General features: G+C 44.0%; 2 protein-coding genes and 1 long non-coding RNA gene across 10 annotated transcripts in view; 1 reads left to right on the forward strand and 2 right to left on the reverse strand.

The window, feature by feature from the left end:
- LOC112653955 (serine/arginine repetitive matrix protein 3-like) overlaps positions 1-3,383 on the reverse strand; it is an 82,280-nt gene extending 78,897 nt beyond the window's left edge. Inside the window, exons 1-2 of the mRNA XM_049107728.1 lie at positions 3,314-3,383; positions 2,810-3,230 (exon numbers count right to left, since the gene is read on the reverse strand). Of these exons, the coding sequence (XP_048963685.1) occupies positions 2,810-3,230; positions 3,314-3,383 (491 nt within the window). The remainder of the gene's footprint in view (positions 1-2,809; positions 3,231-3,313) is intronic.
- BOD1L1 (biorientation of chromosomes in cell division 1 like 1) overlaps positions 3,276-18,076 on the forward strand; it is a 54,931-nt gene continuing 40,130 nt past the window's right edge. For 2 of the 7 annotated variants that reach the window (XM_049108617.1, XM_049108619.1), the window contains exons 1-6: positions 3,289-3,630; positions 8,620-8,744; positions 13,058-13,248; positions 13,945-14,559; positions 15,160-15,309; positions 17,880-18,046. In XM_049108617.1, coding sequence (XP_048964574.1) covers positions 3,382-3,630; positions 8,620-8,744; positions 13,058-13,248; positions 13,945-14,559; positions 15,160-15,309; positions 17,880-18,046 — 1,497 coding nt within the window. In that variant the 5' untranslated portion in view covers positions 3,289-3,381. Of the gene's footprint in view, positions 3,631-3,867; positions 4,011-8,619; positions 8,745-13,057; positions 13,249-13,944; positions 14,560-15,159; positions 15,310-17,879; positions 18,047-18,076 lie in introns of those variants that run through there. The other 5 variants (XR_007409923.1, XR_007409922.1, XM_049108618.1 and 2 more) reach the window with 5 other exon arrangements.
- On the reverse strand, positions 7,011-8,767 carry LOC112654134 (uncharacterized). Of its 2 annotated transcripts, none has more exons than XR_003132765.3 (3): positions 8,629-8,767; positions 8,374-8,502; positions 7,011-7,345 (listed from the first exon to the last, which is right to left on the reverse strand). It is a non-coding gene; the product is annotated as an uncharacterized LOC112654134 (long non-coding RNA). The 2 variants fall into 2 exon arrangements; XR_003132763.3 differs by having other exon boundaries at positions 8,133-8,502.

Raw genomic sequence — 18,076 nt, forward strand, 5'->3', positions numbered from 1 at the left:
CCCTGGACTGAAGGCGGCGCTAAACCGCTGAGCCACTGGGGCTGCCCTCATCTTACTACATTTTAGAAAATATTTAGGATTTTCTATATGTTGTTTACAAAACAAAAATTTTTTAAGATTTTGTTTATTTGAGAGAGATCATCGAACACAGGAGCATGAGTAGGGGGGAGGGGCATAGGGAGAGGGAGAAGCAGACACCCTGCAGAGCAGGGAGCCTGAACTGGATCCCAGGACCCTGAGATCATGACCTGAGCTGAAGGCAGACCACTAAGCCACCCAGGACCCTAAAACAAAAAACTTACCAGCCACTGGACCAGTTTATTTTTTAGCAGCAAATGTCTTATTGTTTCAACGTATTTTTTAAAAGTTTGATCACTCTTCCTAATTAAATTTATGGAGTTTTGCTGAATTTTTATGGATGATTCTTAGTTATTCCCCAAAAGCTAAATAAATGATACATGCACCCATATATACTAAATAAATGCCATGTCTTTCTACACGCTTAGCAAATGAATAACGTATTATTCAGCAACATATTGTATTGCATTGTTGATAATTAAGGGAAACATCAAATTTGCATCTTATTTTCAGTACTAATTTTGAAAATGGATAAAACAATTGTGTCTTACACTATTTTAATCTTCATTGCTTTTAGTAATAATCTTTTAAGATTCATTCCATCACTTTTTCTCTCTGCAGTCTTCATTAGAATCCTCAAAAGGCATGACACTTTATTTGAATTGAAACAATTAAGCCAGGCAGCCCTGGTGGCGCGGCGGTTTGGCGCTGCCTGCAGCCTGGGGTGTGATCTTGGAGACCTGGGATCGAGTCCCGCATCAGGCTCCCTGCATGGAGCCTGCTTCTCCCTCTCCCTCTGCCTGTGTCTCTGCCTCTCTCTGTGTGTCTATGAATAAATAAATAAAATCTTAAAAAAAAAAAAAAAAGAAGATGAAACAATGAAGCCAAACTGTTTCTCATGGAAAGTAAATCCAATTTGGCTAGTTTGACATGAAAACAGGCTCTGTTAATTAGGGTATATGACAAACATTTTCCATGCTTGACAAAGTTTCAACCTGAATGAGCTGTATCATTATCTGCAAAGTTTTGACAAAAACAAAACTGAATAATCGGTTAAGGAAACAAAATTTTAAAAAGCAATGTATCTAAAACCATTTATGACAATGTACAATGTCTAGATTTTCTCCAAACTTTTTAAAGATTTTTTTATTCATTTATTCATGAGAGACACGGTGGGGAGAGAGAGAGAGAGAGAGGCAGAGACACAGGCAGAGGGAGAAGCAGGCTCCATGCAGGACTCAATCCTGGACCCCAGGATCATGCCCTGGGCTGAAGGCGGCAGTAAACCGCTGAGCCACCGGGGCTGCCCTATTTTATTTATTTAAAGATTTTATTTATTTATTCATGAGAACCACACAGAGAGAGGCAGAGACACAGGCAGAGGGAGAAGCAGGCTCCATGTAGGGAGCTCGACGTGGGATTCGATCCCGTGTCTCCAGGATCATGCATGCCCTGGGCTGAAAGCAGGTGCTAAAACGCTGAGCCACCCAGGCATCCCAATTTTCTCCAAACTTTTGAGTATATCAGGTTTAAAAAGGTACATCTCATTGAAGAAAGAAAAAAAAATCTAATTTATAGTCATTTGATACTTTAATAAAGTCTATTTGTTATGTGTCCCAGAAACTGAAAAAGTCTGTTTATATGAATGCAGCTTCTCAGGGCATACAACTAGAGGAGGAGGAGGGGGGGGAGGAGAAGGAGGAGGAGGAGGAGGTGCTCAGCCTTTCTTTTTCCACCAATAGGACATATTCATCCACAGACATATAAATTTGTAAAAGCAACAACATCCGATTCGCCAAGATGCATTTTCCAATAAACTTTACATTTGACTAAAGAATTACGAAAATATTACACTACTTATTTTACTTGCACATTGTAAGAACAGTAATTCAAAAAACAAAACAAAACACAACAAAAACAAAAAAAAACAAAACCTCAGTCCAGAATCAGGGGATTGTCTTGCTGTCCCTACTATAAACTTTGGCATTTTTACTAAAGGTCTCAGGGCACCACCTGGGTGGCTCAGTGGTGACCGGCTGCCTTTGGCTCAGGGCGTGATCCCGGGTCCATGGAGCCTGCTTCTCTCTCTCTCCCTGTGTCTCTTATGAATAAATAAAAATCTTAAAAAATAATAATAATAAGGGTCTCGGGGCTTTAGCTTCCTGATTTGCAAATTGCGGACAGTACCAAGACTAGGTCATTCTTGTTCTGCAGCCTGAGCGCCCTGCCTGGGCCCGAGTGCGAGGCGTATCCGCGTCACCTGTTACCATCAGAGTGATGGGGGCGGGGGGGACCCTCAGAACTAAAAGCCGCAGGCACACTCGGGAGAGCAAGCGCCAACGCCCACGGGAACGCGGGGTGGGGGGGGGGGACACGGACGGGAGGCCCCTGCAACCACCTGCTCGGAGCCACCTGCTAGCGGCTACCTGCTAGGGGCTACCTGCCTGGGGCTACCTGCTCGGAGTTACCTGCTGGGAGCTACCTGCCCGTAGCCATCGGCTCGGGCCACCTGCTCGGAGCTACCTGCTCGGAGTTACCTGCTCGGAGCCACCTGCCCGTAGCCACCTGCTCGGGGCCACCTGCTCGGAGTTACCTGCTGGGAGCTACCTGCCCGTAGCCACCTGCTCGGGCCACCTGCCCGGGGCCACCTGCTCGGAGCCACCTGCCCGTAGCCACCTGCCCGTAGCCACCTGCTCGGGCCACCTGCTCGGAGCTACCTGCTCGGAGTTACCTGCTCGGAAGCAAGCGGGGCCTGTGACGCGGGAAACGGACAGGCCAGCTCGGACAGGCAGCTGCGCCCGCGGTTGGCATTATAAACGAGTGTGGACCTCGGCTGCTCCGTGAAGCGGGAGCAAGAGCCTCAGGCCTACTTGCCACCGCGCGTGGCGCCGGGCCAGTCCCCGCGGGCGCCCAGCCGGCACCCGGCCCGAGGAGTCGCGTGGCTCCACGCCCGACCACCCCGGACTCCTGGACCGCGCCTTTGGGCCCCGGCCCCTTGCGGTGCGCCCCGTTGCGCCGCCTGTGCCGCCGCCGCCTGTGCCGCCGCCGCAGCCGGGCCTCGCGAGGGCGCCCGCGGGCGGCCGGAACTGGCCCCTCGCGGCCCCCGTCGCCGCACCTTCCTTGGTGGTGTCGCCGCCTTTTCCTCTCTTCCCCTGGTTCCCTTTCACTTCCGGGGTTGCTCGGGATCCGCTGGTTCCGTCACAACATCCCGTTGGCTTCCCTCAGGCGGCGGGACCGGTGCAGTCGCCGCCTCCCCGGAGCGCCCGCCCGCCCGGGCCCGCGCCTTCCCCGGCCCAGGCCTCCATGGCCACCAACCCGCAGCCGCAGCCGCCCCCTCCGGCGCCGCCGCCGCCGCCGCCGCAGCCGCAGCCGCCGCCGCCGCCGCCGGGCCCCGGGACTGGCCCGGGCGCGGGCGCGGGCGCGGGCGCGGCGGGGGGCGCGGGGGCCGGCGCCGGGGACCCGCAGCTCGTGGCCATGATCGTGAACCACCTCAAGAGCCAGGGGCTCTTCGACCAGTTCCGCCGGGACTGCCTGGCCGACGTGGACACCAAGGTGCGGCGCGCGCGGGGGCTGCGGGGGCTGCGGGGGCCGCGGGGGCCGCGGGGGCTGCGGGCGCGCGGCGGGGGGCCCGGGGCCGGCTCCTCGGGCCCCGCCGGCATCCGCGCTCGGTTCCTGCGCGAGCGGCCGCCGGCCCCCGGGCGCCGGGTGCGGTGCGAGGCTCGCCGCGCTCATTCATTCGCCGCCGTCCGGCCGTTTAACCGCCGGGGCCCGCGTCCACTGGGTGCGGCGCCGCCTCCGCGCCTGGGGCGTAGCGCACGGCAGGGAGACGCGCCTGCAAACACTAACGGGCTCCGGCTCCGGCTCCGGTGATGCCTTTTCGCGGCTTACTTTGCATCCAAGTGACTCCGGGTCCTCCCGAGGATTCCCGGGCGGTAAGAGCCCCGTCTGCGTCCTTTGCAGAAACCGTTGAGTGACAGCGTATCCACCTGTTTGCAGTGCGCGTTGCCGGGCACCGGGGGGCGGGGGGGGGCGCGCTGGGGTCAGGCGGCCTGGGAGGGCCGGGACCCCTGTTCCCGCCGAAGACGGCCCGGGTGAGCTGGGTCAGGTCCGGTCGCTGCTCCGAGGTGACGGGGGGGACGGGGGGCTGGGGTGCGGCCCGCCGAGCCCTCCGGTGGGGAGAGGATGGAGGACAGGTGGCCGCAGAGATGGAAGTGGAAGGATGCGGCCCGGAGTGCGTGGTGCACGGCGGCGGGGAAGGGGAGAGTCCGCCGGGCGCTTCCTCGCGTGGGAAGAGGGGCTCCGAGGGGAAGGACTTTGTGCCAAATGTCAGAGTGAAAGCGGAGGTAGCAGGAATGGGGTACCCTTAGCCGGTCCCGCAGAGAAGGAGCAGAGGACCCCAGGAGGGAGCGGCCGGATGGGGAAAGGAGTCTGGAGTTCGGGAAGCCGCTTGAGGCAGGAGGCTTCAGTTGGAAGCAAAATTGGAGGTTTGGGCTTATATCTGGTTGGATCCTTCGGATTGGGGTTTTGATAGGATGAAGATTTTCTCAGACTTTGAAAAGTCTGAAAGACATTCAGACTTTCTTTTTTTTTTTAAGATTTTATTTATTTCTTAATGAGAGACACACACACAGAGAGGCAGAGACACAGGCAGAGGGAGAAGCAGGCTCCGTGCAGGGAGCCCGACGCGGGACTCGATCCAGGGTCTCCAGGATCATGCCCTGGGCTGCAGGCGGCGCTAAACCGCTGAGCCACGGGCTGCCCCACATTCAGCCTTTCTTTTTTCTTTTCTTTTTTTCTTTTTTTTAAGATTTTATTTATTTATTCATGAGAATACACAGAGAGAGAGAGAGAGAGAGAGAGGCAGAGACACAGGCAGAGGGAGAAGCAGGCTCCATGCGGGGAGCCCGCCGCGGGACTCGATCCCGGGTCTCCAGGAGCACGCCCTGGGCTGCAGGCAGAGGATCAACCCCTGAGCCACCCGGGCGTCCCACATTCAGCCTCTCTGAGGAAACCCCATGTCTTTGAGAAAAGAGCGTTTGCAGATTCCACAGATTCTTCCTCGGGAGATGCAAAGTTCACCAGGATTGAATGAGAACTGCACGCAATTCTGCTGTCTCCTCTGGGGAAAACCGTCTGGGCAGTCTGGGGATACCCCCGGTCCACCTGGTAGACCTGGTAGAAGGGCACCTGTTTACAGTGTTGGGGTTTTAACACCACAGAGAATTCAGTATGCTTGGGGATGTTTTTCTATGTAGGAAGTATATAGTTTACCCTCTTTGTTTTAGGGAATATGCACAGCCATCTTTTTGAAAATAATGCCAATTGTCCCCCCCCCCCCTTTTTTTTCCTTAATGGGAGATCAGACAAGTCCAGGTAGATGTTACCCAAAGCTGGTTATTTGTATCGAGCAAGCAGAGATCTCATTTTGCTGTTCTCAGAAACTTAGAGATCTGTCTGTATTTTGTCTTTGTGTACCCACATTGGAAACTTAAATATGCTGATGGAGGCACTACAATATCTAAGGCTCAACTTTTTCTTCATCTTGTTGCCACTAAATGTTATTGTTGCCTGTTGGTAATGTCCCTGCCACATCCTCTCAAAGTGGAATCTTAAAACCTTTATTGGTGGGAAGGAAGGAAGCACAGTTGCCTTTACAATCTCCTAAGAAAAACGGACATGTACACATTAAAATACAGTCTTTAAAATTCAGAAATGGTTTACTATAATCAATTACACATGGCTCAACCTAGTATATAGTTTCAAGGAGTTCAGTGGCTGCAGAATAAGGTCCCTTGTTTTAATGTTTGAAACTAGAGAAGAGTAGAACTGAAATGATAGCCCTTCCCTGGCAGAAGAGGAAGCCTGGGTATGGTGGAAATTCTTTCCTCACCTCTCATGTCTCTTTCTTCACTCCTGATGCCTCCCCTCTTTTTCCCTTTGTCTTTCTACCTCTGTGCCTGATGTTTCTGGTTGATTATCTTGCTGCTTTCTCCCATGATTGTCTTCCTCTTCTGTAGCTTTACAATCATGTAGATTTTAATTTAAAGTATTTGTTCTTATTTTGTAGCATCTTATACTCCCTTTCCTTATTTAAATAAAAAAAAAAGACAAGTTTGAAAGTCTCAGAAAACATACAGAAGCCAAGTTTTTTTTTTTTTTTTCCATATGAGCTCAACATCCTCTTAATGTGATGAATGGGCCAGAATAGACATAAGATTCCCTCATGCAAAGGAGCATCACTTTAATGGAACTGTTGAGTCTCAGCTGTAAGAACACCTTATAATTGAGACCACTTGTGGTATGGTGCTTTTGATAATTGACACCCTGAAGACTGACCTGCTTTATGTCAAACTCTGACCTGCAGTATATACTGTATAGGGTCGTAGCAGTAACTAGAGTGTCAGTCACATGCATATTTAAAAATCAAGACATTTAATACCTATCAGGTGCTTTCCAAGAGCAAAACTGTCATCCAGTCCTGTGTGTTTAAAGCAAGATGAGAAATAACCAAAGTCTGCTGCCACTCCACAAGACTGTAAAACCCTCCAAACTATCCTGGGGTCATTGATGGTCCTTAACCAACCAAGAGAGGAATGACCATAGCAGACCAAATCAGCCTTCTATCAAAGAATTGGAGCCTTGGACATCAAGATCTAACTACTGCTGAGGCTCCTCTGCTATATAGATTACTAGTTCCCAGATTCCTGGAGCAAGCGGAGAGATTACAAGGCTATTCTGACCCTTTTGTTCTGAGGTCACACTGGAGAGTGGAGAGGGAAGATCAAGAGAGGCCCATCATTCTGTCCCAGGCAGGGAGCTCACCAGCCTTTCTCCCCAGGTAACAGAGGCCGATTTTTGGATACTTTCTCAGTTACAAATGGCTTCTAGTCACTGTGATTATTGCCTTTTTCTTTTTAAATTTGAAAGGAATATCAAAGAGCATATATATTTATTCACCCAACAAATATGTACCAGGCACTGTGTTAGATGCCAGGATATTGCAGTGAACAAAACCTCCCTGCTGTTATGGAGTTGCATCCCAGCAGAGAAAAACAGGCAGGAAGTAATGTGTCATAGGTTCTATGGAATAAATAATGCAGGGTGAGGGTAGAAAGGGTTGCTGATTTGTGTTCAGTAAGTTTTCCGGGGAAGATTTCAGTAAGGTGATACTTGAGCCATCACTGAAGGACCTGAAGGAGCCATCTAGCTATATGGAGCTGAGCATTCAAAGTAGAGACCAGTCAGTGTGGAAGGACTGAGGCAGAATCTGGTGAAGGAGAAAGTGATAGAAGGTAAGATAGGAGTGGCCCCCCTGCCCTCCACCCTCTTTGCAGACCGGGTAGATTGAAAGAACATGAGTTGGAGGGCGGGGGGGTCGGTGAGAGGAGCCTCTCTGAATGGAGTATGCAGTCCTGCTGGAGTGGTCAAATACTCCTTCCTTTTAAGAAGTGACACAATCTGTGTCTTCTCTCCTGCTCCCCTTACCTTAGGGGTCCTCACCTTCAGCACTGATGACGTTTTTGGCTGGATGGTTCTTTGTTGTTCTGGGTTACCCTCTGCACTCTAGGCTATTCGGCAGCATCTCTACCCTCTACCCACGAGATACCAGTAGCAGCTCCCTGAGGTTTGACAACCAAAAACGTCTCCAGACATCATCTAATGTCCCCTGGGGTGGAGGGGACAAAATCATTCCCAACTACCTTACATCAAATTTAGTGCCTAGTTCTAGTGTTGGCCCTCTATAACTTCTCTTGGTTCCATGCCTTTCAGCCCATTTCTACCACCCTAATATAGACCTTCATCACTGGAGTTCTTGCATCCTTTCCTAAGTATATTTTGTGTCTCTTTACCCTCTATCAGAAGATGAATTATCAGAAAATTCAGCTATCACATTTCACTCTGCTTGTGTGCAGTGGGTTCCAGTTCTAAACCCCCTAATCCCAGTCTTGTGGTACCCGAAGCCCTTCAAACCCCGCCCCCAAGCTGTCTCCAGCCTCATATCACTCCTTTTTTATATTCTCTTCTCCAAACAAATTGAAGGCCTCCAAACTCACCTGACCTCCACGTTTTCTCGTCCAGTTGGTCTTTGCTTCTATTGTTGGCTGTATGTGCAAGGCCCACCTTTCCAATTACCAGCTCTGTGTTGGGGAAACCTTGAAGGTCCAACTCAAATGCCTTGTTCTCAATGAAGACTTAATTCCTCTACTCCTCTCCTTTTCTTTGCTCCAAATCAGCTAACACTAATATCTGTCTTATTTTCTAGTCCCTTGTATATAAATAAGAGGGATGTCTTACTTCTTTGTGTTCTTTACATCTCCAAACATTGTGTCTTAGACAAAATAAGTAGCAGTTGAATGTCTTCAGTTGTCCTGAAGTGGCATGGTCCTAAGCTGAGAAACTTAGTCGCCACATTGATACTGTAATCTAAAAAAAAAATTAACACTGTTAAAGATTCTCAAATTCCTGAGGCTGTAAATATTGATATTGTATAACATTGGAGATTTTTAACATTTGTTTTTTTTTTTTTTTTTTCCTCTCCAGCCTGCCTACCAGAACCTGAGGCAACGTGTTGACAACTTTGTTGCGAACCACTTGGCAACTCATACTTGGAGTCCCCACCTCAATAAGAACCAGCTCCGAAACAACATTAGACAGCAAGTGCTCAAGTAAGTCTCAGCCTGGAGGCTAGCTTGACAATGTCTACCTACCCTGGAAGGCAGAGACATTACATGGAAGTCTGATGATGTTTTGTCAAGTTTGGTTGGCCGCTTTATATATGTTACAGTATAATTTTAGAGTGAGCTCTAAAATTCTAAATTTTAGAATTCTAAAGTGAATTCTAAAATTCACTTCACATTCCCCCATAAATTTTAGTCTGATTTTCTCCTGTAGACCTGTGGAAATACCTGAAGGAAAGGATGACAATGTGACTTAAAACAAAACAAAAAACCATAGGGTAGAATATTAATAGATGATAAGTGCCGGAATATCTTCTATAGTTCATTCACAACCATTTTCTTAACCCTAAGAAATCAGGCTTTTTTCTTGCTCTTTGACAAAAAAAGATATTCTAGATTATTGCAATTAAAATAATTTCCTCTGATCTGATTTGAGGCTGTGTCTTCTATCTTCTAATACACCCACCACCACCACTTTTTTTGGCACTTAACTATGACTTTTAACTCTGCTTTTTAGTGATGCTATGGGGAAAAAAAAAAAAAAAAAGGAAAGTGTGTTGGGACCTGTCAGAGCCACTTTTGAGTAAACATAAGATAAAGAGAATGAAAAGAGCTGAAATGTTTAGAGGGACCTAAAAAAACCCCACCATATTTGTTCCCAAAAAAGCAGATTTACAATACTATCTTGTTCTTGAATATAAATATTTGCCAAGACAAGAAGACCTTGACACTGGATCTCTGCTTCACCCTCCCAGCTGAAGGGGTGCCTGTTATTTAAAGAGTGCCTAGTCTTCCTCTCTTGACAGATATTTTCGTTCAAGCCCATCTTTTAGAATGAAATGTGACTTTTACACTGTTGAGCAAATCCATTTTCTGCCTGCCACCTCTTCATACCCTCTTCTCCCGTAGGAACCTTGCCAGCCTATAGTGTGCATACTTCACTGATAGTTGTACCTGCAGGAAACTCCACAAAAAGAACTGCATACTCTGGTTCAAAGAGCCATTTAGCCCCAGGTAATCCTAGAAACTGGGAGCCTGGGGGCTCAGACTGTCTCCTACCACCTGAGAAGGGGGAAATTTAACAATAGGTTTAAAGTCTACATTTTAAAGGATGTTTGAGGAACCTTTTAAAAAGCCCAGGAGAGATGAAAAGTTGCCAGGGAGGATTGCATTGTAAGACTGAGAAAAACCAAAGCCTTTCCTGAAAACCTGAGGCAGTAGAGGTCTGTTGGGTGTGGGGAAACAAACCTAGGGGTAACTACTCTCTGGGTTTTCAGAACAGTAGCCATAATAGCAAGGGGGGAGGGAGGGTGGGAGGGTGGGGGACACTGGGTCTGGAAGCCTACCAACAATGTCATGCACACCCCCTACTTCTACAGAGTACTCCTAATTACTGAGTGCTTTCACCCTTGTCACAAATGATTATATTGCTTTAAAAACCGTTTTTTCAGGGGTTGGGGGGGGTGCATTCTTTTTTTTCGTATGTTAAGATACTAAATTGGAAGGCTGATTTACTGCTTAGCATACAAAATCTACAGAGGAGAGAAGCAGTCATTTATTAGTTTCTTGTCCTTGTAAAATCAAGCACTTAACAATTCTTAGAGCACCAATAAAAGTTATTTTCACAGAATCTTGTTTGGTGAGGGGTTGCTGTACCCCATCATTAATGGGTTCTTGTGACTACCAGCAGTTACTATGTGGCGGATGCGGAACTGACTTCTAGAAATGTTTTGGAAGGAAAGGGTGTTCTCTTGGAGAATTTAGTCATTGCTCTACTTGGGACATCTGTCAATTTTTTTCTAGCCATGTTATTTATTTCTAAATAAAATATTCTCTCATTTAAATTCCATTAGTAAAGTTATATGTTACTGTTTATAACATTTTCAGGCTTCCTTAAAGACGCTACAGTATTTAGTCGTGTCCAACTACTGGTATAGGGAGGGACTAACCCCTATAAACACAATTTCAAAACAATTTTTCACACAGAGACTTTGAGAAATATTCAGTTGACCATTAGCTTGAACCATCTACAATTGCCATTTTTGTGGAACAAAACCTGGCTAATATCAGCACTTTTGAATGGTTCGATTTAATCATTGATATTCTGACACTTTAAAAAAAAAACTGGGTATCTGCATTTATGTTCTTTCTCAATATTTGCCAGAGTTTAGTATTTAAATGAAAACTACAGCCTACCTGTAATCACAATTCCATATCACCACATGTATTCTGCATTGGCTTTTATTTAATTAAAAAGCTAATTTCAAATCTACATTAAGCTGAATACAAAGACTTAGTGAAGGAGGCCTGGTGGTCTTGTTTATAAAAAAGGGCTACTGTCCTTTGGCCTTAAAACTTCAGGAAAGGAACTTCAAACGGCTTTGTGTTTGCATGTTTCAATGCCAGAGCATAGGAATAGACCCGGGCATCTACTGTCAGGTGTTCTTCAGCTACCAGAACATCTAGTAGTCTTTTTATGCATTCATTTGAACAGCAGAACCTAAAATGCTAGCTGGATAGTTCTAAATAGTGATCTTAACTGAACAATTTAAAAGGAAAACAAGGAAGGAGCTCTAATCAGGAAAATACCACCTACTGGCACTTTTGCCTTTGTCCTTAGATGGATACAGGGCTTCGCCTTCTCCCCTCTGGTGAGGCACCTGTGACCACACCGCACTCGAGTAAGCCCACTAAGAGCTGACCTCGGTGGGAGACTAGGACTGGCCTCCACTTTAAGATCAGAGCTGACCTCGGTGGGAGACTAGACTGAAGTAGACAAAGACCTGGAATATAGGCAGAGAGAGGCCACAGCAATAATTTTAAGGTCGGTGGGTTTTTATTTTTTATGTGATACCTTTGTATTGTGCCTTAAAACATTTTTAAGGTTGCTTGTCCTTGTTTTCTTTTCCACCTGCTACATTTTGAAGGCACCTCTAAGATATAACAATGTTTGTAGGAATTGCGCTTTTTTTTTTAATCTTAGAACTTTAAAAAGCAGGTTACCTCCTTTGTGCAGTGTTGACTCATTTTTCTCTATGGCCCACATAAGTAAAATCATAGTATCACAAGGCAGCAAAGTGCCTCAGGAAATGGAAATCAAATTCATCCTCTACTCCAGACCGAGCTGCACTCAAAAATAGCATTGTAAAAATATAAGGAGAAACACCCCCCCCCCCCCCCCATTCTGCAGAGGGAGCCTGAAGCCTAGAAGCTGGAAGGGACAGCCCCTGGCTCTTCCAGCACTATCCAAGGAACATTAGCTCCTCAGGTGGTTCGGTCTACTTTGCTATGTTTTGTTTTAGAATTAAGTTTTAGGTGCATTACTTAAATCTGTGTCCTCTTATTTTACTCACACTTTTGTGATTTTCTGCACTTTTCAGACTTTGTTGTCTCCTTTGCTCCTCTGTCTCTTGTGTTTATCTCTCTAAACCCGTTCTTCTTTGTGTGCAAATCAAGGCTCAGTACAAATGTCTCCCCTTTGTGAAGCATTCCCAGATTACCTTAAACATATCTAGTGATTCTTTATTCCACTCTTTCCCTACAGTATATGGTGTATTGTAATGCCTGTTATCTGGTATTTTAATTGTTTGTGTCTGTCTCTCCTGCCAGACCAAGGATCAGGTCTGATTTGTAGTGAACCAGTGACTAGCATGGTGCCTGTTAAGAAGACACTCATAACATAATTGTTGAATGAATAAATCATAAGTTTTTATAGCAGGAAGATATTCAAAGAAAGCCAGAAGTCTTAAGTTTTATTTTTGTTTTTCTAAAGCTTGCTTGCTTGCTTGCTTTTTTTTTTTTTGTAAGTTTGATGAAATTATACTCTGTATGTGTTCTTCAGTTTTCCTAGAGATCCTAATACTTACAAAAAGGCTTACATATTTCTGCTTAAAAAAAAAAAAAAGTTGTAGAGTACATAGGTTTATTTTATACCCAGAACTCAGCTTTTATGTTCATTTACTCCCATATGCCCTGCCAGGGTTAGGGTAAGGTACGCATCACTTGTAAGTGTGGGCTCTAGATATGGTGTATTGTATCTAGTTTTAAGGGTGTTTTGTTTTTTATTTTGTCTACTTCAGTATTTCCACTTGTGACACTGGTGGTAAAAGGTATACAGACTTTCTTGTAGTGTGGTATATTTCCCACTGCCTGTTCTCTCCATATATGGAGGTGAGTGGTTTGGGGCAATTTAAGGTTGAACATATACGTAATAGATAACAATTTTATTTAAAAGTAATTAATGCAGATAAAGTAAAAAAAATTTTTTTTTACCTCTCTGTAAAAATTATCTTGTGTTTCAGATCAGGAATGTTGGAGTCTGGTATTGACCGAATTATTTCTCAGGTTGTGGATCCAAAGATCAACCACACATTTAGACCTCAAGTGGAGAAAGCTGTGCATGAGTTTTTGGCTACACTAAATCACAAAGAGGAAGCAAGTGGCAGTACAGTCCCTGATGATGAGAAACCAGACTCTTCCATCATTACACAAGGTGCCTTGCTTTTACTCTTGGTCAGTTCCATTGCTTTGCTTCTTGAACTGAGTATCAAGTTAGAGATATTTAGTTCCTTAAAACATCTCTCCTTGGCTACTCTAGTGAAATTATATTTGTTTTAAATATCCCCTATATTCCTCAACTGACAGAACATTTCTTTTTTACATTAATGCAAAATAATAGATATTTTACTAATATACTGAATGTATATGTGTGTGTTTCAATAGAAGGAATAATTAAAATTTAAACTAAAGAGAATTACCAGATTTGCATGGTAGCTTTCTATGATTTAGTATTAGAACAGTAGAGAATTTATAATATGCTAGGTATTAGCACTGGTATCTGAAAGTCTAAAGGTATATGAATGGCCTTTATAGCATATGTGTCTTATAAAGATGATAGTGGCTTATAGCATTAATTCAGTGGCTTGCCTTCTGCATATATTTTTTCTTTTTTTACTTTAAATATTTATTTATTTATTTTAGAGAACGCATGCATGATCCCAGGGAGGGAAAGAGAGAGAGGGAGAGAATCCTCAAGCAGACTCCCCACCAAGTATGGAGCCCAATGTGGGGCTCTGTCCCAGGACCCTGAGATCATGACCTGAGCCAGAATCAAGAGTCGGCCATTCAATCAACAGCTATCAAGTTGCCCTTGCATAAATTTTTTCTAATATTTGTCTTTTCCTCAAAGGTATCCCAACTCCTGGACCCAGTGCTAATGTAGCCAATGATGCCATGTCAATCTTGGAAACCATAACTTCTCTTAACCAAGAAGCTAGTGCAGCCAGGGCTTCGACAGAAACGTCAAATGCCAAGACCAGCGAGAGAGTATCCAAAAAACTCCCTTCTCAGCCAAGCATGGACACTAGTACTGAAAAAGAGAGAACTTCAGAGGACATGGCCGAAAAAGAAAAATCTGCATCCGACTCTGCAGGGGAAGGACAGGAAACAGCCCCTAAGTCTGAAGAATTTACTGATCTCCCTTGTCCAGTTGAAGAAATTAAAAATCATACAAAAGAGAGCAATAGTTCAATTCAGTTAATTAAGGAGGTTCAACAGGAAAGCAGTGACCAAAAAAACAAATCAACAGACAAAGGTGAAAAGAAGCCAGAGAGCAATGACAAAGGAGAAAGAAAGAAAGAAAAGAAGGAAAAGACTGAAAAGAAATTTGATCACTCAAAAAGGAGTGAGGAATTACAAAAAGTGAAAGAGGAAAAGCAAGTAAAGGAAAAAGAAGTAGAGTGTTCAAAACTCCCTTCAGAAAAGAACAGTAATAAAGCTAAAACCATTGAAGGGACAAAAGAAGGTATATAAAAACTTGCAAAAATCTACAACTGTTTACAGATCAAAAATTATCCGGGTGGGGGTGTCAAATTATCTTTCAAATTTTAATAAATTTATTTGATACTTGTGTTTCAAAAGCCTAAAAACTCATATCCCCTTTGCTAAAGAATAAAAAATAAACATTTGTATATTCTATGTCAGTGTACCAACTCACAAAGTAAATCAATAGAGAAGCTCTAAACCTTATTTAACCTGCAATTTATGCACACATTATTTCAGGCAATTTAACTCATTAGTTGTACATCCTAATCTTTAAAATATTAGTAAATATTTCACTTTCTTAACATTTGCTGTTGTGTATGTCATTTGCATCATAAATTAGTTATTTTTATAGAATACTAGTTTGCCTTTTTTTTCCCCCAAAACAGCTCTACCTTGATACTCGTTATAAATGATGAGAGACTTTATTTCTTTCCATTTTTTGAGCAATTTTTATTTTTAAAGTTGAAGGTCTTTGACATGTACTTAATGCAGAAAATTATAAATGTAATTTAGGAATTGGGTGCTGAATATGTTCTTGTAACAACATGATTTATCTTCATGTTTTATTTCCTTCTTGAAGATTGCTCTTTGATAGATTCTGATGTGGATGGACTTACAGACATCACAGTTAGCTCTGTCCATACCAGTGACCTCTCATCTTTTGAAGAAGACACTGAGGAGGAAGTTGTAATGTCTGATAGCATGGAAGAAGGAGAGATTACATCAGATGGTAAAGCATTTTACTTAATAATGCCTCTGTGAAGCTTCCCGTCGAGCATTATTTGTATATTCAGATGGCTATATCGTGAAAGACAGTGTGGTATAGTGGCAAGAGCATGGGACTTTGTAGTTGGAAGATTTGTTTCTGAGTCCCAGCTCCGAGGTTGTCTGTCTGAGCAAGCTTGGTAAGTTACTCAATAAGCCTTGGTTCTCCATCTTTTAACTCCATTCCCCAGGTTTATTAGAAGATGTAGATGAGACAGTGTATATTAAGATGCTGTATGTGTGAGTGTATGTATCTGGGTTCATATGGGTGATGTTGAAGGAGCATAGTCCACAAGATTGTTCTTACTTCTGACACCAGTTACAAATGTGGGGTCTTCAAGCCTACACTTAGGTTTGATAATTTCCTAGAAGGACTCACAGAACTCACTGAAATCGGCTTTAAAATTTGTGATTATGGTTTATTACAGCTGAGGTACACACATTAAAATTAGCCAAGGTAACAGGCACATAGGCTGGAGTCCAGGAAAGTTCTAGACATGGAGCTTCCAGTTGTCCTTTTCCAGTGGAGTCATGGAGAGCATTACTTTTCCTGGCATTGATATCAGACAATATATATGACTAATTGCCAACCAGGGAAGCTCGCATAAGCCCCAGTGTCCAAAGTTTTTGCTGGAGCTCTACCAAGTAGACACGGTGTCTGATCTCAGTCCCCAACGCCTCCAAAGATCAAGCTGACACCCCCTGTCCCAAATCTCCCAACCCAGATCATACTGTTAGATGAGTTAACTTGACTGTAAACCCCCAGGCAAACAGATCCTCCTGTCGACATGACATTCCAGAGACTTCGAAATTGATTCCACCCAAGAAGCTAGAACATAGTTTTGTCTTGTCCCAGGGCAAAACCATACTTCATGGTTTGTTTTTCAGCTAGCCCATATTAAGCGCACTGTGATCCAGGCATTGTATTAAGTTATCACACTGCTCTGTGTACTAGGTTCTGTAATCCTCACAGTAGCCCTGAGAAGTAGGTCCAAGTGAGGAAATAGTCATTAAGAGAAGGGATCCTGTCTAGGGTCACACAGCTTTTGAGCTCCAGTGCCAATTTCAAACCTGAGACTGGGCTTCTAACCAACACTTTGTGCTCCTCTGTATCCCATAATTAAGTTCTGCTTATGACCTTTTTTAAAAATCAAATATTTCAATTCCTTATAAATAGCATCTTGTAAATTTGCCATTGGCTTTTGGAGAGAACACCTCGAGAGAAAATCCTAGAGGAGAAAAAGTGGATGCTTTTAATTCCATGGATATATTTTTCAGTCTCTCCTGTTTTACATTCTTAATATCCCCAAAAACAAAATGACCAGCCCAAAAAGCAACATCAGCATTCACTGTTTTTCATATCTCCTTGTGAGGTCAGTTCTGTAGGCCCTATGTAGGATGAATACCATTCATCCTGTGAGCACCCTACTTTCTGAAGCCTGATTAAAATTCTCATTCTAGGTGCTTTTGTGGGGCTTCTCAAATTTTTCCCTGTACAGGACTAGGGTTTTACATGTGTGATATCCAAAAAGTAAGAAGGTGGGGCACTTGGGTGGCTCAGTAGGTTAAGCGTCTGCCTTCGGCTCAGGTCATGATCCAAAGGTCCTGGGATCGAGTCCCACATCAGGCTCCCTGTTCAGTGGGAAGCCTGCTTCTCCCTCTCCCCCTGCCTGCTGCTCCACCTGTTTGTTCTCTCTCTCTCTCTCTCTCTCTCTCTCTCTCTCTCTCTCTCGTCTCTGTTAAATAAGTAAAATCTTTAAAAAAGTAAGATGATTATTTTAAGAGTACTAAGTGGTAGGAAATAAAAACCTTGCTTACAAATTTTCTACTTGTTATATAATGGGGCAACGTACCTTCCTAAGGTAGAGGCATTTTATTTTTAAGATTTTATTTATTTATTTATTTATTTGAGAATAAGCAGAGGGAGAGGGGCAGAGGGAGAGAGAGAAGTAGGCTTCCTGCTGAGTGTGGAGCCCAACACAGGGCTCAGTCCCAGGACCCTGAAATCAGGACCTGAGCTGAAGTCAGGTACTTAACCGTCTGCCTACCCAGGCACCCCAAAGCAGAAGGGTTTTAGTATATACTTGGTGGAGGGCCAGTTATTAACTCTTGCTTCTTGCATAAATGAGAGACTTTTAGGTGGTCATTAAAATCTTGAATTAAAAAAAATAAAGTGTGGCTTAGAGTAAATCTGTTCAGTCTTATAATGATAGAATATTCATACCAAGTCCACTGGCATACAAATGAGAATTAACTGTTTGCTTAGGAACCATAAATGACAAGAGATACAATTTTTCTTTTTCTTTGCTTTCTTTATGTGTGAGAAGCTAATTGTAAAAAAATAAAGTAAGATATGGATTACAGCCTTCAAAAATGTTTATTTCTGATTTTTTGCATACTGATATTTCCCATTGGACCTACAAATACACTTTAACTACATTGGTATTGTTTTTGCTGCTTGATGTTGATCAAGCATAGTATTGATTTTATTGGCATTTCATAGAAGCACTCCTTTTTCTATTGGCTTTCTTCCAGATGAAGAGAAGAACAAGCAGAACAAAACAAAAACTCAAACCAGTGATCCCAGTGAAGGAAAAGCAAAAAGTGTACGGCATGCTTATGTTCACAAACCATATCTTTACTCAAAGTATTACAGTGATTCTGACGATGAGCTTACTGTAGAACAAAGGCGCCAGTCAATTGTAAGTCAGACTTGATCTCTTGCTATTTTA

Source organism: Canis lupus, chromosome 3 (assembly GCF_003254725.2).
Source record: "Canis lupus dingo isolate Sandy chromosome 3, ASM325472v2, whole genome shotgun sequence".
Lineage (NCBI taxonomy): Eukaryota > Metazoa > Chordata > Mammalia > Carnivora > Canidae > Canis > Canis lupus.